Source organism: Spermophilus citellus (assembly GCF_964194105.1).
Source record: "Spermophilus citellus genome assembly, chromosome: 10".
NCBI lineage: Eukaryota > Metazoa > Chordata > Mammalia > Rodentia > Sciuridae > Spermophilus > Spermophilus citellus.
In genome coordinates this window covers 86,390,128-86,416,256 of record NC_138197.1, presented here as the reverse complement: position 1 = coordinate 86,416,256, position 26,129 = coordinate 86,390,128, and the positions used below count along the sequence as shown (strand labels likewise).

The 26,129-nt window shown below is 37.1% G+C and overlaps 1 protein-coding gene across 1 annotated transcript in view; it reads left to right on the top strand.

Moving 5' to 3' along the window:
* Positions 1–5,328: 5,328 nt before the first annotated feature.
* Positions 5,329–26,129, top strand: part of GRIP1 (glutamate receptor interacting protein 1) — a gene marked incomplete at its 5' end in the record, with an annotated part of 251,102 nt that continues 230,301 nt past the window's right edge. The window contains one exon of the mRNA XM_081310350.1: positions 5,329–5,569. Coding sequence (XP_081166476.1) covers positions 5,329–5,569 — 241 coding nt within the window. The remainder of the gene's footprint in view (positions 5,570–26,129) is intronic.

Here is a 26,129-nt window from a genome sequence, read left to right as displayed (position 1 = left end):
CTGTGATAGAACTTAGGGGAATTCCATTGTTTGAGGCCAGGAAAATGAAGAGGCCTAGAGGCAGTTCTGGGAGTTGAAGGGTAGAGATCACTTCAAGCCATTGTGAGCTCAAAGACTTCATGAATAAGGAATCATTTTGGTCCTTAATTCCAACACCCACATCCTTGTGATCTCTCTGACCAAAATAATCAATGCTGATCACATGGAGCCAATATAAAGAAGAGAGTAGACTCTGTAACCAAGCCAGATGGTAAAATTGCATTTCCTATGAAATATAGAGAGATTAATAAAGGTTTTTACTACTTTACTACTTTGTGCCTAGAACACAAGTAAAAACTTTTTACTTTACTACTCTGTGCCTAGAACACAAGTAAATTCAGTCACGGAAACAACCCTGGAAATGATTTTCACCATTTTACAAATGAAGAACAAAGAGGTTAAAAAACACTTGCCCAGGGTTACACAGCCATTTAATGGAAACAGCAGGATTCAAAGTCATGCATCTGAATCTCAAGCCTGTACTTTTGGCCAATTGCCATCCTCTCTTCACCTTGCACCCCATAAATAGTTAGATCTAACTGGGCTTTTGGGGGATGATTTTTTTTTAGTAAGTCTCCTCTTGTACCGCGGTTCTCAATTTCTATGTTTTCTATTCTTAAACATTTCCCACCACAGACTCTTACTTCCTGTAGCTTTCTTGGCTTCCTCATGTTAAGTGGAGGCAAGCTTCTTTCCTTGGCACCATGAAGGGCATTAGAGCTCCAACTACATAAGCAAATAACACAGGGATTGTGCATTATACCCGCTCTTGTCTATCACCACACACCAGAGGCTCAGAGCCACTAAGTGCTTTTTAATCACCCCAGATCTGCAAGAGTATGTCCTAATAACATTTACTAAAGGGCATCGTTGCTTCTACAAAAAATGTTTTCTTAGGTAGTATTTGTTTTAAAAAGAAATGTCTAATAAATCCTATCTTGAGCAATTATACCATATCTTCACATCCTGAGAAGTCTGTTGGCAGATTGGATCTTGCTTTTTGTGATGACCCTCTGCTACAGGAGAGTTCTCTTTGGAACCCATGTCTTCACTGTTCTGAATGCCTATTCTTACATTTATACACTCCGTGAATTAAGTAGCAGACAATGCTCAACATAATTATAACATGTTTGAGGTTCACAGTTGCAGCCTCTTTAAAAAGGAACATAAAAACAGCTGATTTTAGCTAAAGATGAGATTACCCATAAGGAGCTGGAAAGAGGTTAGTATGGGGACCACTTTTTTAGACTGCAAATATATTATGTTGGGCTGGGGTTGTAGTTCAGTGGTAGAGCACTTGCCAAGTATATGTGAGGCATTGGCCTTGATCCTCAGCACCACATAAAAAAAATAAATCAAAAAAATAATGTCCATCTACAAAAAAAAAAAATCCCCTGAATATTCAAGAAATACCTAACAATTATTAATTATTGAGTAAAAAAAATCAGTGTATTAAGTACTAGCCAATTCAGGATGTCCTGTGCTGTTTAAATAATGACCTAAGCATGTTAAGCATTTTGAAGAAATTACATTCAAAGAAAACAAAAATATGTGAGCGGATGAGATCTATCAAGTGTGTTTTGTAACAGATTCATGAAATTAGTTGAAATGATGAAGAAAGTGCAAAATATTGTAAAATATATAATCACATGGATTCTAATGATATCAAACAATTAGTGGGGTTTTTATTTGTAGAGTTAATTCCATGGATTTTTTTTTTTTTTATGAATCCTCAGGTGGAGGTATATTGAAGAAAAATTGTGGCTTATAATGATTCCTCCTGTGAATCAGAAGACTCTGTAGACAATTTATTTTGGTGGTGGAAATATTACAAAGAAGAATGAATATAATGGAAGCTATTCAAGGACTCAAGAAAAAATTAGCTGTGGGGGGTGTGGGTGTGGGCATGCACACCCACTCACTGATGGCTGTGGACCACTTTCTCTCAAGGCAAGGCATTCTTAAAATCAATCTGAAGGTTTGGCTTTGGTTGTTTTGTTGTGATTCTTGTCCATGCCCCTCCCCACAATCCTACGATGAAATTAGTCCCATACTGTCCGTGGAGGTGATAGCGAAAATGTTTTATTAAAACAGGCCTGACAAAGACCAGAAGAAGGGACAGCTGTTGTAAACAGTACTCTGTTAGTGGAAAGGGAACAGTGAGAAGACAAAGAGTAGAAAGAACATCCAGCCAGGGGTGAGAAGCTCTGGTTCTTGCTACTTTAACTGAGTAACCCTGATGAAAAGCTCTCTGAGAACCAATTTCCTTATTTGTAACAACAACAACAACAACAACAAAAAAAAAACATAACAAAGTTCCTCCATTGATACAATATATGTGAAAGTGCTTTGTAATCTGCTCAATTCTATATAAACAAAGTACACTTGTGTTATACCTTAGAAAAGCCTTTATTTTAAAGAAAGTCTGAAATCAGCAATCATTTTATGGGATTAATTTGCCTCAAATCCAGCAAGTCCATGTCCTCATATATTAAGGGTTTTTGTTTGTTTTTAAACAATGGAAAACCTCTTGAATTAGCTCACTCACTCTTCTTCAAGGTTAGGTTGGAACTTAAGTGTGTGTGTGTGTGTGTGTGCGCGCGCGCGTGTGTGTGTGTGTGTGTGCGCGCGCGCACGTGTGTATTTTACCTGATTTACATTTCCCTAGCCCCTTTTTGAGGATCCCCAAAGGACATGTTGTTAGTTTGAACTATCTGGAAAGCTGAGTCAACATAATTGACATGAGTTGAATACAGGGTCCAAAGACATGTGCTCACATTAATCAAGTAGCCAGAAATGTAGGTCACTCTGTCCAGAAGGGGCTCATGTTAGGAGACTAAGATATAGTTCCACCAGCTTCTCTTGGCCACTTGAGACTTTGGGCTACAGGTCAGTGTTGTGAGATAAGAACTTCATCTTCTGAGGCAAAGCTTGTATTAGGCAGAAGACAGAGAGTTTAGGACGAGAAGGCTGACCTGGGAATGGCTCCCAGGGAAATCTCTGAGCACAAAGGAGGTCAAAATGGAAAGAGGTGGGAAAGCTGAAAGATTCCTTTAGTTCCTGAAAAGGGGCTCTTTCAGGAGGCTTTTTTCTAGAGCCCAGCCTGAGCTAGATAATAGAATGTATAGGGACTGGCTTCACCACATCCAAAGGAGGGGAAAAGTCCCTTAGTTTGGACCCTCAGGAACCTTTCAAAGCACTTTAGGATGGATTATTTCTCTTACAGAAAAACAGGACATTTTAATAGTTCTGAAGATCTTTCTTGGAACCAGGGGACAGAGTTTTAAAAAAAATGGATGTGCTAGTAAACGGGGGAAATATTTGATCATTTTAGCCTTGAGGAAGAAGCAAATTAGATCTGAGTCTGCATAATAGCAGAGGGGCAAGAGATTCCTGTATGATTTTGAGTTTTATTTGAATAGACATTAATAAAAATGGACCAGAGTGGTGATGTTCCATGGGCAAGATTTTACTAATACTATTTGACAGCTGCACATTCCGAGTGTCTGGATTTTAGGAAAGGTGGTAGATTTGGGAAAGAATCTTAAAAAGATCTAACTATAAATATTTATCTCACTTTGGTGAATAACTCAATTCTCTAGCACTGAGTTATATTGTTATTTAGAGCAAAAATATATTAAAAATATTATACATATACAGGAATGTGTGTGTATATATATAATATTTCTTGGGCTGGCCTAAAAGATATGGAAATTAAATCAATTGAAATTTTTTTAAATTCTCATTAGTGGAAGTTATTATAAAAATTTGGTGTGCATCGCTACCCATTTTGTACTGTCTTTTTAGTGGTGGCTGATTGTTTTAGCGAGACTATACTTGGTAAGGGAATTGCTACCCATTTTGTACTGTCTTTTTAGTGGTGGCTGATTGTTTTAGCGAGACTATACTTGGTAAGGGAATTGTGTTCTTTACAAAACACCTTTGAAGTAGATGCTTATTATATTCAGCTATTTTTCATATAAAAATATTTTTTTCTATTGGGCTCAAAATAGAAAGCATCTACATTTCAGAATCAGTGGATTGAAATTATTCAAGTTAATATTGAATTTATGAATGGAGAGGAGAAAGCTCTATTACTAAATTTGGAATATTGGAAGCTATTTTAGAATCCCCAGCTTAAAAGGTTTCTTTTTTAATAGCCTGAAGAGGAAAGAATAAAACTGTATGAATAATTCATACAGTCCTAGAAATATTAATCAAATAGTTTAGACAGTGATCTATTTTTTCATTTTGACTAATTGACTGATTTGTGTTTTAAGTTCCTGGCCAAGTGTCTGATTTTTTTTTTTTTTTACCCAGAATGTTTGTGTTAACTCCTCTGGGAGATTTCTAGATTTTGATTAAAATTCCATAGCAAATGTCAGTTTGTATTGACTACATCATGAGTAGGCTGGAGCTGGCAGATGAAGAAATGCACTCCGCCTTCTTGTCACTTTGTGAATGGATTGTGAGGGGTTTGTTAATTTGCTCTTCACTCCACTGGAGCAGATACTCAGGAATATCTGCTATGCTGCAAGACCATTTTATTAGCATAATGAGAAGGATGGTTTGGGGGAGGGCTGTTTGGGAAATACGATAATAAGGTACATTAAAAATAGAAATACTTGGCCTTGTTTGCTTTTATGTGTGGTATCTTTAGAAACAGTCTTGACTGTTGCTTTCCAGCCAACTCCTTTTTTGGGAAGGGTGATTAAAGGGGCTGGGGCTCCATCTGCCTGCTGATCCACCCAGCCTGAACCTTCCCTTTGCTGCGAGTCTTGCATTCCATCTGTAAACCTACACTGCCCTGACCCCTATAGGTTTGTAAAAGTGAGGAACAGATCTTCCTGACTATCAAAGGGCTGCTTCTCCTCTATAAGCAAAAAATGTGGTTGCCTTTTGAATCCCAAAGATAAGCTGCCTCCCTCCCTCCTTTGCCTTCCTTTTGTTGTTGTTGTTGTTTAAATAACATAGTACATGATGCTTGTGTTTCTTCCTAAAGTAAAAGTGCAAGCATTCCACTTGCATATCCTATTAAATGAGATCCATAAAGGATACTAACTTGATGCTGAGAAGAAAGGGGGTGGTGGTGGCCAAATTGGCTGGAGTCCATAGCCCCGTGGCTGAAACAGTGCTTAGTGTGAGATTTATGGAGTGGCTCCTCACCCAGCCGTGTTCCTGCTTTACACAATTTGGTGCTTTGTTGCTATCGAAACAGCCTTACTTTCTAAGCTATTGTGATTGTGCAGGGGGAGGAGGCTGGCGGGCAGGGGTTGGTAGTAGTAGTGAATGACACAGCTTTGCCAGATGACATGTAGCGGACCTCTGCATCAGCCAAGAGGAATTAAGCTTTGTCACTCCCCACTGGGACTACCTTTCTCCTGGTATGTGCGCAAGGAATTCATATGCTGCTGCCGCCACAGCCACCAGAGCAGAGCCCTGAGTACACTTTGCCAGAGAAAGCAGCGAGCAAGAATGATAGCTGTCTCTTTTAAATGCCGTTGTCAAATTCTGAGGCGACTTACTAAAGGTATGGTGCTTTCCTTCTCATTCAGTCCACGAGTCTGTTGCAGTAGCCTATAAACACAGTTTAATGGTTTTTACTTTCAAATATGCTTGCTTTTACAATTTATTGCCAGGCAACAAAGAACTCAGAGAAATATGTATAGATGCATACATACAGGTAGATACGGCTTTGCTTTCTGTCCGTACATCCCGGCTAGGTTCATGCTGAAATGAGGAAACTGTGTGTGTGTGTGTGTGTGTGTGTGTGTGTGTGTGTGTGTTATGATTTCATTCCTTGCTGAAGAGAAAATTGTGTTTGGGTCCAGTGCTGAAGTTGTTACGAGAAAAACGTCATTTTTGCATGCTGATTAACTGGTCAAGAGGAGTCAAGTGTGTGTTACTGTCCTTGCTATGATGCATGTATTAAATGCAGCTGGCAGCTCCAGGACTCACACAGCTGGCGAATTTACAGAATAATTGTTTCTTCTATTAATTTTCAACATCTTATGAGCTTTTTCCCAGGACAGCTTTAATTTTTTTTTTCTGTGTTAGAATTACATGTTCAAAAATGAAGGTAATTCAAAAATGTTTTGGTCCTGTGTGACATTTAAGGAAGTTTATTTGAAAGTAAAAAATCATTGCTCTGCATCTTAACATCAAGAATCATTGGCTTGAGATGGTCTGTCTTAGAACTCTAAAATATTAATTAAATCTCTCCATAATGTATAAAATATGCTTTTCTTTGAAATCAAGTCTAGCTGTGCCATCTCATTGACTTTGTATGCTATCTATTGCAAAGTTCGTGGATGGCTGCTTTAAAAGCCCTTTCCTATGCACATAGAGCTATGCAAGTTCCCTTGCCTTATTTCCCTTAGAATCTTCTTTAGAGAAAATTTATTATTGAAAAAGAAACTTCACTCTGAGTAAAAGTATAGCTGCAAAAGCCTTTCTCTTCTAGCCTGTAACAGAGTACTGTCAAGTAATTAATGGATGTAATTATGCTCTAGAAGCTCTGAACCTATAAATATGTTAATGGATGCTATTTCTATCAGTTTAGCTTGACATATCAGAGTTCTTTGAACACCAGCAGTGCAGCTAAAAATGCAATTAATATTTTATTTGGCAGAAGAAGGAGCACAAAGCAAATAGTAAGAAATAGATCTGGAGTCAATAACAGGAAAGAGAATAAATACTATAGCCCAACTTACGGAATGCATTTGCAAGTTCTGTGGATGGCAGAGTGAGTTCTTTCAGAGGTACTTTGGAGAAAATGTAGGAAAGACTGTTCATTTTAAATTAGGCTCTTAGCATGGGGCTATAAATTCTCTATTGACTGTATTCTATGCAATTGATACAAATATACAATTTCTTTTTATTATTCATAATTATTAAACTATCCTATATGTTATGGGTTTGACTAAGAGTTTTGAAGACAGATCTCTGATTCTGAAAAGTTCTTAGCTCATTTTAGCATCTGTTTATCTTGATGTTGAATTGATGGTCTTCTTACTTTATAATTATAAAATGATATTTTCTATTCTTGTGTATTCTAAATTCTTTTCTTTTTATTTTTTCTGTAACAGGGATTGAACCCAGGGTCACTTAATCACTGAGCCACATCCCAGCCCTTTCTTATTTTTATTTTTTTTAAACTTTGAGACAAGATCTAAGTTGCTCAGGGCCTTGCTAAATTGCTGAGGCTGGCTTTGAACTTGCAATTTTCCTGCCTCAGCCTCCATAATCTTTTATAAGTCTTACTAGGAAGAGAGTGAACCCAACAATTTTTAGTTCATATAAATATTTTTTAAGTTTTTACAGTTTCCCAAGTCTTACAGAAGCATTGATCTGCTGCATCCAAAGAAGATTTAATTGTTTACTTACCTAGTTACTAAACATCTAGAAAAGGGCAGAAAGTATTCATAATTTCTTTATAGTTGCTACTTCACAATTCTTTCCAAAATTTGGTATTTAGCTTAAGATTTCCAATTCACAATTAATTTAAAATCCATCTGGTATCAATTTGCCATAATTGTGTTCCTCTTTGTATCTGACTAAATGTTCATTCAGAGTTTTTCAATAACATGCCGGAGTAATGTAATGTGTTACCTTGCCATTCCAAATACAGTCTTGTCAAAGTTCCAGTCCACCTGTTGTTACTTCCAGCTACCTGTTGTTTCAAAGTGCCTTCTTGGAGTTCCAGAATCCCACCCCTACCATTATGGTGGGTTCTTAACACTATAGTAAATAAAATCAAGAAATGCTTATCATTATAATCTTAAATTTCCCTTCTTCCGTGTTTTGGGGTGGGGATGATATGAACTTAGAAGAAGTTTCTTTCTTTCTGCGCCATTCTCCCTACCCATCATTGAGGGCTGCACCTCGTACTCACTCTCAGATATTTAGCTCAGTGCCCTTCACAGACGAGGCACTTAGAAACTGTTAAAATAAATTGAATATATGTCTAGATTAAAGTAGTAGGACATTTGAATTTTCTGGGAGTTCATGGGGAGTGGTTCAAAAGTTTTAATAGAACCCTTGTGGCTAAACCTTACCTAGATCATAGGGGGTAAAAAAAAAAAAAATGGCTTCATGTCTTCAAAACTGCCTTGCTATATTCATGGTTGTGGTCACCCATAAGGAGAAGCAGTATGGCAATTACAATATCTTTTTGAATTCTCTTAAGAAGGAAAGGATGCAATGAAAGGGAAATATTTTCTTACAAATACCCACATTCTTGATATTTTACTTGTTTTTTTTTTTACACTCTTCCTATATCTCTCTGTTATCCATGTAACAAATACCTATTCAATACCCATTATGTGCCAGGCACTGATATGTTTGTTCTAGAATCCTAGGTGGGGGCATTTAATAGGTCTATCAAGCATTTTTATCAATATATTGTTGAACAATAATTTCTTCTTTATTTGAGGTGAAATTTTAAGAGGTGGATAAAATCTGTATTTTCTAGACAAATCTTTGGATGATCCTGCATGGATTGTATGTCCTGTAGTATTATGCAGAATATATTTCAGGTGAACTTTTAGCATTTCTCAGACTTGGGACTTGTATCTTTTTCTTATTAAGGTTTCAAGCATCAGATTGAGTTGTTTTGCCTTTTCAGTCCCCCACCAATGGAGAACAGGAAGAATAATTATGACAGGAACATTGAGTCACTGAAAGACCAACCAATCTCCAAAGAATTCTTTTATACCTCATACTTAAAAACAGACAGGAGAGGGCTGGGGATGTGGCTCAAGCGGTAGTGCGCTTGCCTGGCATGCGTGCGGCCCGGGTTCGATCCTCAGCACCACATACAAACAAAGATGTTGTGTCCACCGAAAACTAAAAAATAAATATTAAAAAAATTCTCTCTCTCTTAAAAAAAAAAAAAAACAGTCAGGAGATGCCTTCTTCCTCCAGCACCCTCTCCACTCCCTCCAGAATGGGACCTCACCTTGTCTACTGATTCCTTCACCTTGGAGCCAAATCCCAAAATAACATTTTCTCAGCTTTCCAGCCACATCTGACAAAAAAAGATTTTCTTGAACAAGTCAAGCCAGGGTTCTTGGCGCTTACCTGCATACCTGCTGACCTCAGAGAGCCCTGCATTCTCAGCCAGGGGCTTCTGTACCTCAGGAGAAGTGATTATGCTCTCAGAGAAGGGAATATTCCATCATGGCTCCTGCAGGCTTTGTTCCTGCTCTCTTGGAATGATTGTGTCATTACTTTTCCTTGAGACACGTTGGCCTTGTGTGCAAGGAATCCTTTTCTGGTGTGCTGTCTGGTCTGGCTCTCTCTCAGGCACTAGTGTTTTCAGTTCAGAGATATGAACTTTTTATGCTCTGCTGGCCATGGCATTTCCCATTCACATGCTTTGTTCTACCAAGGTCAACGTCAGCCAATTAATATTTACTGACATTCCACAGGGAGCATGGCTCTGGTCACCTTTTGTTTATTAATGCCACCCATGTAACTACCTTCTCCCTATTGGCTTCAAAACTCAGGTCCCAAATCTCTGCTTTTGCTTTAGCATAGATATCAAAATTTTTTCTTACAGCTAGCTTATGTATCATTTTCAGCTTCCTCTCTGTCCCCAGATAACTACATGGACTGGAATAGAATTAACTATCCCACCCCTTTCCCATTGACTTTCTCCTGCAGTCCTGCTGACCTTCATCCCAGTGGGGTATCTGAGTGAGATGTCTGTGGCTGCGTCCAGCTGCTTCCTGCTGTGTATTCAACTTTCTTTCCCAATCCCTCTTTCTTTCCCCTAGCTTCTGCTCCCAGCCTCAACATCCTTTCTTTATTTCTGTGCCTGGGCATATAGAGGTGTTGCTTTATCCAGTGGCACTGAGCAAAATAAAAAATCTGTGTGTTGAGGTCACACCCACATTCTTACACTTACCCCACATGGAATCATCATCACACTTGAAAAGGAAGACAAGACATTAATATAGGACTTGTCTCTAGAGGAAACAAACGCAACCATCTTAGCCTGCCAGCAACCTTATTCTTAATTCTCTCCAACAAGAAGAGTCTCACAGTGTATCTGGTTATCTTTCAAAGGATTATTCCAGTGACCTCTGAGTTCCCTTAAACTCTGAGATTCTTTGACACTCATCCAATGTTTAAAAGTTCTGCTGCTCAGAAATTCAATTTCTATATGTAATCTCAATTAAAATAGCAATACATTCATTTATTTATTTTGTCAATGGAAGAGGAAAAAATATTTCCTCTCTCGTCCTGTCTGCAAAATCTTTTAACCCAAGCAACTCTGCATCAGTCATTTGAGTTCAGTGTCAATGTTTTGAACATGATTGCTCCCTTTTTGATAGCCTTAAATTTTCTGCTCAAGTCCCCCTGCCCTTTCCCATCTGTTTGTGTCTAGTCTCAGAGTTCCTTCAGCACTCTCCTCTAATGGCTCCTCATCCGCTCTGTGATATGATTCAAAATTGATTATCATCTGGGTGGAGAATGCTGTCTCTCTGCTGGAACTCATTTCTCCTGTCTCCCCATCCTCATCCCTTCTGCTAACCCTCACTGGCCTCCTCTGTCAGATCCTGCCATCTGGAACAGCTTGACTGTATCTCTCCACCTCATTAACTTTCCATCCCTTTTCAAATCTCACCTGAAAACATATCCTTTCTCCTTTACTCTACCCTTAATTTCAGACCATCAAAGCTAGTTTATTGAATTGATTTATCATTCCAGCCTACAAACTTTTAAAAATAACATGCACTTTAAAAATGCTTCACAAAATAAGGTTGTCTTATTTTGTTGGACTGTGATCTATTGCTAGGTCATGGGGCATATTTCTCTCACAAATAGAGAGACTCCACTTGAATAAAAGAATTCTGCAAGGAGATGGGAGGGTGCTGTTCTCACACAAGTACTGGGGACAGTGTTGGCTGTGCATGATGAATTTCTTGCTGTGCTTCTAGACCAGGGCTTTGAAGGGGTTTAGATTGAACAGTGGCCTGGATCACTTTACTCTCTGGTAGCTTGAAGCTTTTCCTTTCTAAAACTGATTAGGCTAATCATAGTGGCATGTTTATTTCTCCTCTGTTTTCTGAATGGGAATTGCATGGCAGAGATGTATTTCCTTCTTCCAGGAGGTGCCCCTCCTTCTGCTGAAATATTTGGCAATACCTTATATAACCTCATAGGAAGAAAAGCAAGTTCACTCCCTCCTGGTATGATTGTGAATGACCATGAACAGAAAGCTGATTCATTATGAGAAGAAGGAAGGTTCATTTAGGATAGGTATTCTAATTTATTCACTTGTATACTTTAAGAAAATATGTAGAAGGAGATATAAAAAATAATGATAGCTCACATTTATTGAGCACTTATTATGTGTCAGGAACTACTCTAAATACTTTACATGTACTAGTTCCTTTAATTCTCACAGCAATACTATTGGTAATATCTCCATAACACAGATGAACAAAGCAAAAGTTCAGAGAAGTGGGGCATTTCTAAAATTGTGAGATTAGAGGAGAGGTGGAGCTAAGACCCAACGTTTCATTTTTGCCACCACTTTTTCTACATGAGAAGGAAAGGGAAACCATCAACCTACCAAGTAGACTACTAAAGAGAAATCAGCCAAGGTAGTGTTTCCCAAAACCCTCAGCATTCCTCATGATGATAAGGGGACAGAGTAGAGTTGGAAGTGAGATGTGTGAATTTTTACATGTGTGCAAAACCAAACAAAAGAAAAACCTACTGATCTTACTCTCCAAATCTCAGTTTCTTCATCTGGAAATTAAAAATCTCATGGGAAAACTGTTTTGCATGGCTTTATGCATATATTAACTTTAACAAAATGATTTCAACTTTCGATGGCAGTTGATCTTTTTGAAGCTTTTATCTTAGCAAATTCACTTTATTTTTGACAAATATGTTTTGGTAATTTCACACCATTTGAAAGAAATAATGCTTTCTTCTGAAAAAAAATGGCATTCTGTAATTTTCTAGAAATAGAAGGAAAACAGCCAATGTTTGGATTCTTTCTTTTTTCTTTTTCTCATTTTTATTTAATCTCTTAGCAGTATTTTGCCATATTTATGAGAATTATATGTCAAACTTGAAATTAATATTCTACACTTTATTAAATCAACAGAAAATAATATTGGCTAAAGTTTTGTAATTATATTATTAAAATGGTTTCAACATCACATATATCTATAAGAAAAACCTCTTACCCTAATGCTTATTATATGTAGCTTCTTAAAGAATGTTACTTTTCAAATTGCAAAGAGAAACTTTGATCTTGCCTTTACAAAAAGCAATAAAACAAAATTATCTCAGAAGTCTCAGCCAATATATTAGTCAGGTTTTGCATCGCTGTCACCAAAAGACCTGACAAGAACAACTTAGAGGACCAAAAGTTTATTGTGGTTTGTGATTTCAGAAGTTCAATCCATGATCAGCCAACGCCTTAGCTCTGGGCCCAGGGTGCAACAGAAGGTCATGGTGAAGGAGTGCTGCTCAATTTATGTCAGCTAGGAAGCAGAAAGAGCTGGAGTGTACACAAGGAGCCAGGGATAATAGAATCCCTAGGGGCATTAGATCCATGTGCTTTTTATAAGAGTTGAAAATGTGCTATATATGTATTTTCATTTTCAAGTCTCCTGATACATATTTCCCAAGAAATGTGTTTTGGATACATTTCCCAAACATTTTATTCAGGACTTTTTTAAGCAACCAAGGTGGCAAAGAAGAAATGCAGTGTTTGGATACCCTAATCTCCTCTGGGACCTACTTCCTCCTGTCATACCCTACTTGCCTATAGTTACCACCCATTAATCCATTAAAATCATCAGTCCATCAAAAAGATAAATGCACTGAATAGATCACAACTCTCATAATCTAACCATTTCACCTGTGAACATTCCTGCATTGTCCCACACATGCGTTTTGGGGGACATCTCATATCCAAATCATAACAGTCAGTGATGACCACCTACATTCTAGCAGACTTTCTTGGGTTATTAGAAAATGGAGGGAAAGCTTATTATTAATAATTCAAATTAGGTTATTAACTAGCTGAATATATGAAGAAGAATACAATAAGTAAAATTTGTACTAAGGAAATTTCTACTTCATTTCCAAAACAAAGGTGAATTAGAAGAAAAGGTAAAACGATGTCAGTAAAGATAGGTTAATAATAATGAAAATTAATGGAGGGAAACAAGTTGATTCCTTGTGCTTTTTGTCTTTGTTTTGTTTCATGGTGCTTGGGATCAAATCCATGTGCTTTTTATAAGAGTTGAAAACATGCTATATATGTAGTACGTATTTTCACTGCACATTTTCTAATACTCTACCCATTTGTGCATGTTAGCACACACTTGCCGTACGATGTTACTGTCTCTATACTATACCATTATGTGAATTACCATATTGTACATCTCTAGTTTGTTTTCAGATTTTTCAGTTTAGTATATGATAGTGTTGTCATTAAAGAATTTCTTTTTTTGCTTTAAAGCACTGCCTTTGTGTATTTTCATTTTCAAGTCTCCTGATACATATTTCCCAAGAAACGTGTTTTGGATACATATCCCAAACATTTTATTCAGGACTTTTTTAAGCAACCAAGGTGGCAAAGAGGAAATCAGTGAGAGATGCAGTGTTTGGATATCCTAATCTCCAAAAGCAATGTGAGAATGAGAGAGAAAGAGAGGAGAGAAACAGTCATTTGGTTTTGTAAGAGGGTCATTGACAACCTTTGAGAGAACAGTGTCAGCAGAGTAGTCATTTCCAGAGTCAGATTGTAAAAACTTTATGCATACTTTAGGCCAAGTGAGGACAATCCACTCTCCCAGGAAAGCTGACAATGAAGAGGAGACTGCAGATGGACCATGCCATGGGCGGGTGGTTAGTGGGATGGAAGGCAGGGCCATAGGGAGTAAGGGATCTTTGGGGGGAAGGAGCCAGTTAAGAAGCAAAATTTCAAGATGCATACTAGAGGAGGGATAATTCTTTGAACACAATACATCAGGGTGGGGGTGGGGGAAAACCAGGATGCAGATGAAGCCAGCTGAGGCAAGCAAGAAGAACACTCCTATGTTAGAGACAGGAAGCTTGGGACAAAGATCCTCAGGTAGACATTAAGGAAATTAACCTAACTTGACTTTCTCAGTAAATTTGAAGGAGACTAACATTTCGCATTTTTTATTCAAGAGTTTCTAAATTTTGCTCTGCATTGAAATCACCTGGGGAGCTTAAAAAGATAATGATGTCTGGGTCCACCTCCAGATATTAGGATTTAATTGGGTGGAGTGATGTGGACTGTTGTAGAATTCTAACAAATTTCCCAGGCAATTCTACTCTGTCTACTGTGCAGAGTTGAAGAGTCACTGGACCTAACTATCTATGCAGTTGCAAAAAGACACCTTTCTAAGTCAGAGAGCCTTTGGAATCAGAGGCATTTCAGCAAGAGGCAAGCCCAGGGATTTTATTCAGCCACTGGGAAGGAAAAGCAGAGCAGATGCAAGGGCTGGAGGGGCTGGAATCTGCCTGTGACTGTGATGGCAGAGACCAAGTTCAAATGGGGCCAAAAGCTAGAGAGATCACGTCTAAGTGTCATCACTTGGTTCGGCTATCCTCAGAGAGCTCTCAGCTCTCCTAGACTTCCTCATTTATGCTAACTAATGCATTTCTTCTGTACCTAAGCTAATTAGAGCCAGCTCTAGTGTCATTTGTTATCAAATGGGGCCTGGTGTGGGTTATAACACATTTATGTGTATAAGTTTTGATAAGAGTGTTTAAGATCTAGTTTTTAAGTGGCGATTAGCAAACGTTTGTCAAGTGCACTCCAGAATCACTTATATTCTGCCGGGCACAGGGTGAACAGGAGCACATCCTCAACAGGTCTTGGTCCCCCAGCTCTGTGTTAGGAGGTCACTGGTGCTTCGGCATTCCCACTGGGTCACTGAGTTTTCCGGTCCGCTGGCCAAGTCATCAGAACTTGGCAGTCCACATCAGCATGAACTAGAAGAAATGGCCAGAGAGGAAGGAAAAGGAAGATTTTGTTTTCATGTGATCTTTCTATCCTTCCTCTTTAGGGAGCTAAGGACTGATTCCCTTCCCCCTATGCAGAATGCTGTTGTTTAACATGAGAATAATTGAAAAGCAGGGTGACCAGTTGCGTGTGGAGAACACTGTTTCCTTGGCATCATCAGGTCTTCTCTTTACTTGCTCTCTCCTCCTGTAATCTTTCTTCTTGTAATTTTAAATGGCATTGACCTACTTATGGCTAAAGATTTCATCCTCATTTGTACCCTGCAGGAAGTCTGTCACTGTCGACTGTAGTTAGGGGTAGATTCATCCTGGAGCCAGCTAGTATGGAGCCAAGGGCTGACTTTTTAAGAATTTTGTGAGCCAGTTGTTAAGCCCAGCTGTTAGCAAAAAATTTATAAATTTATAACTTAGTAAATTATATTAAAAACAAGTAATAAATATCTTCAATACCTTACTTCCTAATTATTACTTCATTACATTTTATTACTTATGCTCCTAAAGTCATCTGCATCTGTGTGGTAAAAGTACTATGTGGTAGCGTGCTGCTGCCTATCTCCTACCTTCTCCACATTTAATGACATAAGTTGATAACCTGAAATTGGCTAGGGTAGGAGTATTGGCAGATATTATGAATCAGGACTCCCCTTAACTCCTCAGAAAACCAGTTGTTCAACATTTACCAAAATATCAATGAATAGATAATATTGTTCTGAGTAATTGGATGGTAACTAGATGCTTATCCTTATACAACCACCAGATTATGAATTTCTGGAAGCTAACATTCATGTTTTACCTATCATTCATGTTACCAGCAAAGGATTTGGTGAAAACAACAACAACAACAACAAAAAACAGTAAATGTCTGTTGAATGGGTAGTGTTCACTTCCAAAGGTCTCCTGAATTAACCACACTTCCACATTTAAGACTGAGCATGCCTCAGGAAATGCCCTTCCTTTTCACCTGAGTCTTTGATTTCTGAAAATATTCTTTCAGGTTTTCCTCACACACCATGAAGTAAGCTCCGGGAGTTCTGAGGAGCTTGAACATTCTCTAACACTTGCTAATTTCCCAATTTCCCTTTAACTAGAGGGGTGTTCCCTTGCCTTCCTCCTGTCCCTCCTCCTCTCCAAACCTGCTCAGGGCAGTCTGGAGGAAGGTTCTGGCAGGAGGCCAGGAGCAGCACGGGGAGCTTTAGGTTGAAGGACAAACTATTGTTAAATTCTGCACGACAGAATTCCCCCTTGAATTTAATCTGGGGAATATTTAGGGCCCCACAGAGTTTCTGATTGAATTGAATCTTTCCTACTCTATCAAGCTAAGGTGACTTCATAGGGATCAAAAATGAATTTCATTTACTGCCTTTGTTTTCTAAATGGTTCGTTGATAAATTTGGTTCATAAACTATGAAGATTCAGCAATGAAACTTGAGAAGACAATTTCTAAGAGTGATTAATTCCTAATAGTATTTTATATAGATGCTATTTTTTTGTTTGTTTTAAACCTATGCTTCCAAAATGCCTAAACCTATATAGAGATTAGTAGCTCAAGACACACTGACCACACACCTTTGCTTCAGTTACCTTCCAAATAGCAGTATGAAAATTAAAAGGGCAGTTTTAAAATGGGACACAGGGCTGTGGCTGTGGCTCAGTGGTAGAGCACTTTCCTTGCAAGAGCACTGGGTTCGATCCTCAGCACCACACAAAAATAAATAAATAAAATGGGACACAGATTGAATTCTAGTAAATGTTGATCTTCTACTGTGAAGATTGATTAGAACCTGGTTGTGTTATTATACCACAGTTTGACATAGCTACCATTTGGAGAAATTGGACAAAGGGTGCATGTTATCTCTCTGTACTCTTTCTTATGGTTACATGTGAATTCACAATTTTCTTAAAATAAAAAATAACATAAAATAAAAAAAATAAAAATGGGACCCAGAGGGGCTGGGGCTGTAGCTCAGTGGTAGAGCGCCTGCCTTGCATGTGTGAGGCACTGGGTTTAATCCTTAGCACTACATAAAAATAAATAAAGATATTGTGTCCATTTACAACTAATTTTTTTTTAAATGGGCCACATAAATATCAAGAAACCAGGGATTTTCACAAACTTGGGAAGACAGAAAATAGAAAAACCAAAGTCAACGTTACAGTCCAGAGCAAATACCAAAAAAGTGAAAGCGGGATGGGGTGTCACACTTCCTGACAACGGTGCCACAGAAAGGCTGCCAAGTTGTGCTGCTTTGGGGAGGTCAGGCAGGAGAAGAAGATAAAGAACAGGTGAATTTTTGAAGGAAAGAGCAGATGGAAAATTCAATACCACTCCTCCATCATCTCCCATTATAGTGGAATTCCATAATTGAAATCAGAAAGCCTGTGTTTAAGGAAATTCATGAATCTGCAGGGATGGTGACCCCTAGGGGAAGGCCCTCCCCATTTTTGGCATGGAGCTTGTGAGGCATAAGCAAGTGAGTAGCTGCCATGCCACCTGAGGCCTTCCTGGTGTGCCTGCCAGTACTGTGCCTGCCGCTCTGGGTTAAGGCTGGTTAGGAGAGTCGTGCAGCCTGCACTAGCTACTCTAGGCTGCCTGGCTCTTTACTATAAATATAAATCCAAACCAGGTCACTGATGTTTGAACAAACAACTACCACGAAGAAAACAGAGGCAATTTAGAAACGTTAAGAAACACTTTTAAAAATTCTAATCAGTGCCCTTAGAAGCATTTAAGTAAGTATTACCTCCACAAAGCAAGACCAGCTATAATGATCAGGGGCAAAGAGAAACATACAGAATTTTTTGAATATAAAAATATGACTAATAAAATAAATATTCATTAAAAGAACAAGCTGAGAAAGTAAAGGCAGATATTTGAAAAAAGGAAGTACATAGAAGATCAATTGGAATGAAATTATAAGCTAAAAGATACTGATAAAATAGGAGAAAGAAGAAGAGAGAAATTATAATAGAAATGATTGCTATATAAAGTCCTGTGATTAAAACATGTTTTCAGATTGAATGGCCCTTTGAACTCTAAGCATGATGACTGAAAAGAGACCTGAACAAATTCCCCTGAAATTTCAGGACATCAAAAAAAGATGGAAGATCCGAGGAGATTTTCAAGACAAACAAAAATAGGTTTCCTACAAAGGAATTAGAATCCGACTTTGTATCAGACTTTTATCAACACTAGATCCTAGGAAAATGTTTTTGAGGCTTTTAAGGTTCTGAGAAGAAAAGCTTTGAAGCCTAGAATTATTGACCAAGGATGACATTTTTAGACATGCAGTGAATCAGAAAGTTTATATCAAACCCACACTTTCAGAAAAAATTACTGGAGAATATAGTTAAATTTCAGGAAAGATGAAAGTCAAGAATAGTGGATCTGCTAATAATGGGTGGGCATGCCTGTAATCCCAGGAACTAGGGAGGCCGAGGCAGGAGAATCATGAGTTCCAGCACAGCCTCAACAACTTAGTGAGATCCTGTTTTAAATTAGAAAATAAAAAGGACTGGGGGTGTAGCTAAGTGATAAAGTGCCCCTGGGCTCAATCCCCAGTACCAAAAAAAAAAAAAAAAAAAAAAGTAGTGGTTCTAATTTAAGAATGATATAACAAGAATGACAGTTATGTTATAAGAGAGCAGTTAGTCTAAATTAGAACATATCATCATCACTTCACTGCCCTTTGGCTAACAACAAATGTAGAATGTATCATCAGAGTCAGAGACCCTGAATAACATCTTCCAAAAAATATGAATTTCTTATAGCAATTAATAAGTAATAGTTAATCAATTGTTGTTATTATTATATATATTATTACTAATATATTTTCATTAATGGATAATAATTATGAAATGAAGATAAAAATTATTATTTTATTCACAAGGAAAAGAAAGGCAATTAGAAACTCCAAGTAGTATGAAAGACAAGTAAATGAAAATCCAGATATGAAGCAATATGATATGTGTCATGTTTTTAAATAATTTGCAAATGAACTTAACCTTTACACTTTGGAAATTCTCTATTGAGTGGCACAGATTTAGTAACATAGAATTGTAACTCCTGCCTTTAGGGATCTCATCATATGATTTGATCCTATAATGAATAATATTCATATACTTGTGCTTTTGTAATTGCAGTTCTTTGTATTTTTATAGTTTACACAAAGAAAGCACAAAACAAATATAATTAGAAATAGAATGCAAATGTTATAAACTCTTGAAAAATAAAGATAATTATATACCTGTTAATCTTAGATTATGGAGGAAACACAAATGGGGAAAGTCTGTACAGGCTGCTACTTTCCTCAACTTATGTAGAATATATTATAAAGTTGACATATGAAGAATAGATGGTCAATAAAAAGACCCACTGTATGAAAAATTGGCCTAGATATGAAGTTATGGGAAGTTTCATAGGGGAATATAATTTGTTACTACTACGGTTTTGGAAAGCTGTTATATAGTATCTACTGAAGCAGAACACGTACATATCCTATGATTTAGCAGTTCCACTTCTGGTTTCATACCCAACGGGACTCAAAAGACTTCTCAAGAGTGATCCTAGCAGCACTATTTATACTAGCCAAAGACATAAACAACCCAAATGTCCCTTACTAGTAAAATGGATAAATGAATGAATCATAGTACTTAATGTCATACTGTATGTAATTTTTTTTTAATAGCACCTTGCTGCATGAGCAAAATGGGATGACACAAAAGCATAATATTTTGTCAAGGAAGTTAAACACAAAAATATGCATGATATAATTCATGAAAAAAATTCAAAACCATGCAAAATTATTTCACAAGAATAAAAGACAGAAGAGTCGCTAACTCCAGGGGTGAGTCAGAAAGAAGACTCACAGGATGCTGGCATTGGTCTATTTCTTACACCAGTATGTCCGCTGGGTAAAGATTCTTCCAGTTTTTCACACTCAGTTGGTGTTTTTTATGTACGTGTTATATTTTAAGGAAAAAATATTTTTAAGACCTAAAATTCAAAAAATAACCTTTGATGATTCTTTAAATTTTACAAACATAACAGAAGTGTTAGCAACTAGGAGAACTGAGGAGCGAGGAAAGGAGGGTTATGTAAATTAAACCAATTTCTCTTTCACAGGCCATTGACAAATAACTATTTAAAATACTAAGTAAAGAAATGTTAACATTCATTTTAGCATTTTCATAACTTTGGGAACTGACACTTAAAAGAAAATTCTATTAAAGAATGGGAGTGAGGAGGAGAAAGAAAGGGAAGAAAGAATTCTTACTTTCATCTTTTACTTTTCTGAACTATCAACATTAAAAAGAGGCAAAATTATTAAAAGTAATATTAATATTACTACTAATAATAGCTACCATTCATTTCATGCTTGCATTATTGAGAATACTAAATTGGATATTCTATGCAACTTATCTCAATTAAATCTTCACACCTCATATTCCTTACCACATTTATTAATATGAAACTTATTAGCCCAGTTTTAATGAAAAGGAAGCTAAACATCAAGACAGACTATGAGGATACAAATGACATAAAACTTTATTTATGAAGAAAAAAAATTTCAGCAACTTAGACTATGTTTCTCATTATTTTAGACACATTAGAATTGGGGTTCCCTAGCATTCAAGGAGTGTTGGGTGAGGAACTCTTACTGTAATAAATCTCATTGTCCAATAAAAAGCCTGGCAAGATCATTAGTACCTGGCAATAAATTCTAAAAGAAATGCTGAGTAAAAGCATTTATCTAATGTATATTGGATACTACAATTATGATATGGCTAAAAGATAATAAAGTTATTTTTAAACTTTTTCTCTTGTTGACTCACTCTCAAAGCCAAGGGCATGCATGACATTATATCATCATGCAGGGAAGTGATTTCTTCAGATAGTAGAGTCTGGGCATCCTAATTGCTGGAGCTCTTGCTTACTGTTGCCCAATTCTGTTGTTCAGAAAATTAAAATTCTGCTAGATATTAATCATTACTTCATGGAAAATGGGCTTAAGTTTAATTATCTTGGAAAATGCAACACAGTGTAATCTTCCCTTTGTAGATTCAAAATTATATTAGCATATTAAAGACCCTTAGAAGCCCAGTGGGAAATAAAGCTAATTAGTTTTGTTTAACCCAGTATTTCCCAATTTATTTAGCAGTTGGACTTCTTTTCCAGTAACATTAACACTGCAGAAACAGATTCAGAGACACATTAGTTTACCTCCATACATATTGGGGCACCTTGCATTGAGGCTCTGGGCTTTAGTATATCTTCAGAGAGTAATTTCCATATACTAGTCATTTCAAATGCACCTTTGACAAGTGCTAGAAGGTGGGGAAATCACAGTTGAATTTTGAGAATTGACCTTAGTGCCAGTATTCTCTAATATTGCTTATAAAATTAGACCCATATGCATTGGAGTTGAGAAGTATAGAAGGCAAAGTTTACACCCATACAAAAAATTTAAGAATTTGACAAATTCTCTCCTGGTCAGAGTCTTTCCACTCACACCCTTACAGAAATAAACTTCAGGAATGTTTACAGTGAATTAGACTCTTTCCCTGCCAAACCCTCCCTGCTCCCCCTGCCACCCATCCCAACACCTCCCAGTGGAGAGCTGGCTGCATTTTCAATCTATGAAATCAGTTCAAGTCAATTGCATCAAACCATTTGTTTCTTTGTCATGATGCATGAAAGAGATGACTTGAATTCAAAAACTTTAAAAGGGAGCTATCATTAATTGACTGCCCAGAATGATCAAAGAGCTAGATGACCCTCATATACTATCTAGTTTTGCATAGAACCAACTCTTGAGGAGCCAGGCAAAGTACGTTCTTAAGTTGTCTACACAATATGCCTTTTCTATATAGTTAAAAGAGTAAACTTGGGTGGGGAAGGTGTTCAATTTTTCATTTACATATTAAAGAATGTTTACCAAATATAAATACTTTCTCAGTAGTACATCTTGTGCAGATTTCTTTAGGACAATAAATAATCAATACATCCTGATAATAAAACACTTGCATTAAAGATGATAGTCATCTTTCAATTTGGCAGAGCCTGTGGGCATAATTCCAATTGATCTCAAAACACTATCAAGTTGTCTTGATAAAGGTTAACAAGAAAAGGGCCGCCACACCATTTAGAATTAGAATTTGATCTGTCAAACAAGCGTTCTTATCCGCACTGATTCTGACAGCAGTATTATGGTGCACCCTTTGAAAAAGCATTAATAGCCTGGGCTTTAATCCAAGATTGTACAGCTTGACTCATAGATGGTTCCTGTTTATGGAATCAAAGGCAAAAAAGATCAATGAACATGACAGTAAGTCTAACCTCACCTCAGTATGATAAGGAAGGGTAGAGCCATAATCAACTGAAGCTCCTTAATGCACCATATGAGATGGAGTGATTTGGGCTTACCGGTTTGTTGTTGTTGTTGTTGTTGTTGTTGTGTTTTAATAAAGGATAGAATCTCACTATCTGGTAGGACAAGGAATTTTATGAGATGTTTTTCAACATTTTAGTAAGTAATAGAAAAATTTAAGGCATTACTTACCAAATCCTGAAAGAGTACAGGCCTTTAAACCACAAAAATGTGAAAGAAAAAAAAAGCCTCATACAATCATTCACTCAATTATCTGAAGATATGCAAGCTTCTATCTATACTTCTCCCAGGAGAAGTTATAACAGGGCACAAGAATTTTGACACATAAATCAGAAGTCTTTGGCAGGAGTTTATTAGAACTTTTATCCCCACCAAAGGAATATGATATTCTGTAAAGATTTGAATTTTAAAAGTTGTGGCATAATTGCTGAGTGTGGTGGTGCACCCCTGTAATCCCAGCGGGTCAGGAAGCTGAGACAGGAGGATCTCAAATTCAAAGCCAGTCTCAGCAAAAGCAAGGCACTAAGCAACTGAGACCCTGTCTCTAAATAAAATACCAAAAAAAGGGGCTACTATTGTGGCTCAGTGGTTAAGTGCCCCTGAGTTCAATCCCTGGTACAAAAAAAAAAAAAAAAGATTATCAGTTGGTCAACCTTGGTTTGAGGAAAATCTGTCTAGAAGGACTTCCCCCACCCCCAATAATTGGGATCAAGCCCAGGGCTTTACTAGGCTAGGCACACACAGTACTATTAAGCTATATACCCAATCCTAAGAAGGATATTTTGTTTCATTTTGTTTAAATAATAACAACTTCATATGGTTACTGCAAAATTAAGTGATGTATGTACCATTACTAAATATTCTTTTTAATTTTCTTTGTTCTTTTTAGATGTATATGACAGTAGAATGTATTTTGACATATTATATGTACATGGAGTATAACTTACTCTAATTAGGATCCCATTCTTGCAGTTTTTCCATGATGTGGAGTAACACTTGTCGTATATTCATATATGCACATAGGAAAGTTAAATCAGAATCATTCCACTGTCTTTCCTATTCCTGCCCCCCTCTACTGCTTCCCTTCATTCCCCTTTGTCTAATCCACTGAACTTCTATTCTTCCCACCCCACCCTTAGCCCACCTCTGCTTTATTGTGAGTTAGCATCCACCTATCAGAAAAAAAAATATTCAGCCTTTGATTTGGAGAGGATTGGCTTATTTTACTTAGCAGTTCCATCCAGTTCCATCCTTTTACTGGCAAAAGCCATAATTTCATTAAGAAGGATATTTTTTAAAGAGGGAGAGAGAGAGAATTTTTTAATATTTATTTTTCAGTTTTCAGTGGACACAACATTTTTACTCTATTTTTATGTGGTGCTGAGGATCGAACCCAACACCCTGCACATGCCAGGCAAGTGTGTTACCGCTTGAGCCACATCCCCAGCCTATAAGAAGGATATTTTGAATGAAGCAAATCCCAATCATTCTCAGCCTGAGGTTCCTTATCTGAACTTCAGTCAGAGTGCTTCATCTGATAACGTTTAGAGTGACTATTTTCTTAATTCTTCCAAGGACACAATTAGTGTCATTCTACATTCACTGGAGTATGAGTACAACAGAACACAAGTGCCTAATTATCTCACTCAACCCAGGTGGACAGGCTGCAATGTTACTTGAAAGTGGGGTGTAAAACTGCCTTGCTGTATCTAAATCTTATCTAGCTGAAATTTCCCTGTGCTAACTGATACACTGATGAAATTTTGGAAAGGTTATGTCAAGTGCCAAAGACTGTTTTTAGGATGAATTAATAATCTTATTTAAAATATCTTAAGAACAGAGATGGGAACAAAAATGGGTAGATAACTATATAAATAGTGTGCAGGCCACTGTGAAGCAGTCTTCACTAGAGGATAACTCAGAAATATCCATTGAGGAACAAAAAAAAATGGGCAAATTATCTGATCTTCCCCATCACTTGAGTAAAATTGTAAACAATACTGAATATAAAATGTCTTGTGCTTTCTTATAGTCAAATAAAGGCCTTCTGAGGTTTTGTGAAAATTATGCTGAATTTTCCAAATGGGGCTTCCACCAAGTCAAATTGAATAGTAGTAGGTATGATTTGGGGGATTTCTTTCTCTCCTCCCCAGTTTTGATAGAATCTAACCAAGGTTTCCTAACTTCAACAGGATCTTGTTCTCACAGCTATCTACATATATGTATACACACACACACACACACACACACACACAAGTACGCACACTTTGTTTTTTTTGTTTGTTTGTTTATTTTTGTTTTACTTTTTTTTTCATGGAAATAGTCACTCCTTTGAGAATGAGCTCCTAGGAACCTTGTTTTTTTTTGTTTGTTTGTTTTGTTTAGTTTTGTTTTTGTTTTTCTCCCCTCCAAAGACATGGCCTTTTTTTATTAGGAATCCTGCATGAGCAAAGCCCCTCCCTCAAAAAGATTTGAATCTCCAGGGGTGGCACTTTAAACCCTAATCTACTGACATTCAGTATAGAAAGTTCTTCCTGGAGTTTCTCAAATTAGCAGTGAAGGTCACATCCTACCCTTAAGGACAATTCTGTTTTCATATTACTTCATAGAATTCATTTATTCAAATCCCCTTCAATTTCTACATGTATCACAACAGGAAACTTGAGCATATTTCCAACATTTCTAGGAAAGCCACTATTAATCATTATTTTGAGTGTTTATTTTTCTTTCTTTTTTTTTAAAGAGAGAATGAGAGAAGAGAGAGAGAGAGAGAGAGAGAGAGAGAGAATTTTTAATATTTATTTTTTAGTTCTCGGCGGACACAACATCTTTGTTGGTATGTGGTGCTGAGGATCGAACCCAGGCCACACACATGCCAGGCGAGCGCGCTACCGCTTGAGCCATATCCCCAGCCTCGAGTGTTTATTTTTCTAAAAATATTCTTATATATTCAGAGTATACAAAGTGGATCAAGGACTTAGGAATTAGACCAGAACCCTACGCATAATAGAAAAAAAAAGTAGAGTAGGCCCAAATCTTCAACATGTTGGATTAGGCCCCAACTTTGTTAATAATACTCCATAGCACAAGAATTAATATGAAGGATCAATAAATGGGATGGATTCAAACTAAAAAACCTCTTCTCAGCAAAAGTAACAATCAATGAGGTGAATAGAGAGCCTACAATTTGGGAACAAAATTTTACCACATGCACATCAGATTAGAGCACTAATCTCTAGGATGTATAAAGAACTCAAAAATCTCAATACAAAATCCAATCAATAAATGGGCCAAGGAACTGAACAGATTCTTCTCAGAAGAAGATATACAATAAATCAACAAGTATATGATATGACAAGACATTCAACATTTCTAGCAATTAGAGAAACGCAAATCAAAACTACTCTAAGATTTTATCTCAGTCCAGTCAGAATGGCAGTTATCAAGAATACAAACAACAATAAGTGCTGTCAAGGATGTGGGGGAAACGCCACACTCATACATTGCTTGTGGGACTGCAAATTTGTGCAATCAATCTGGAAAGCAGTATGAAGTTTCCTTAGTAAACTTGGAATTGAACCACCATTTGACCCAGCTATCCCACTCCTCATTCTATATCCAAAAGACTTAAAAACAGCATACTACCTTGACAAAGTCACTTCAGTGTTTATA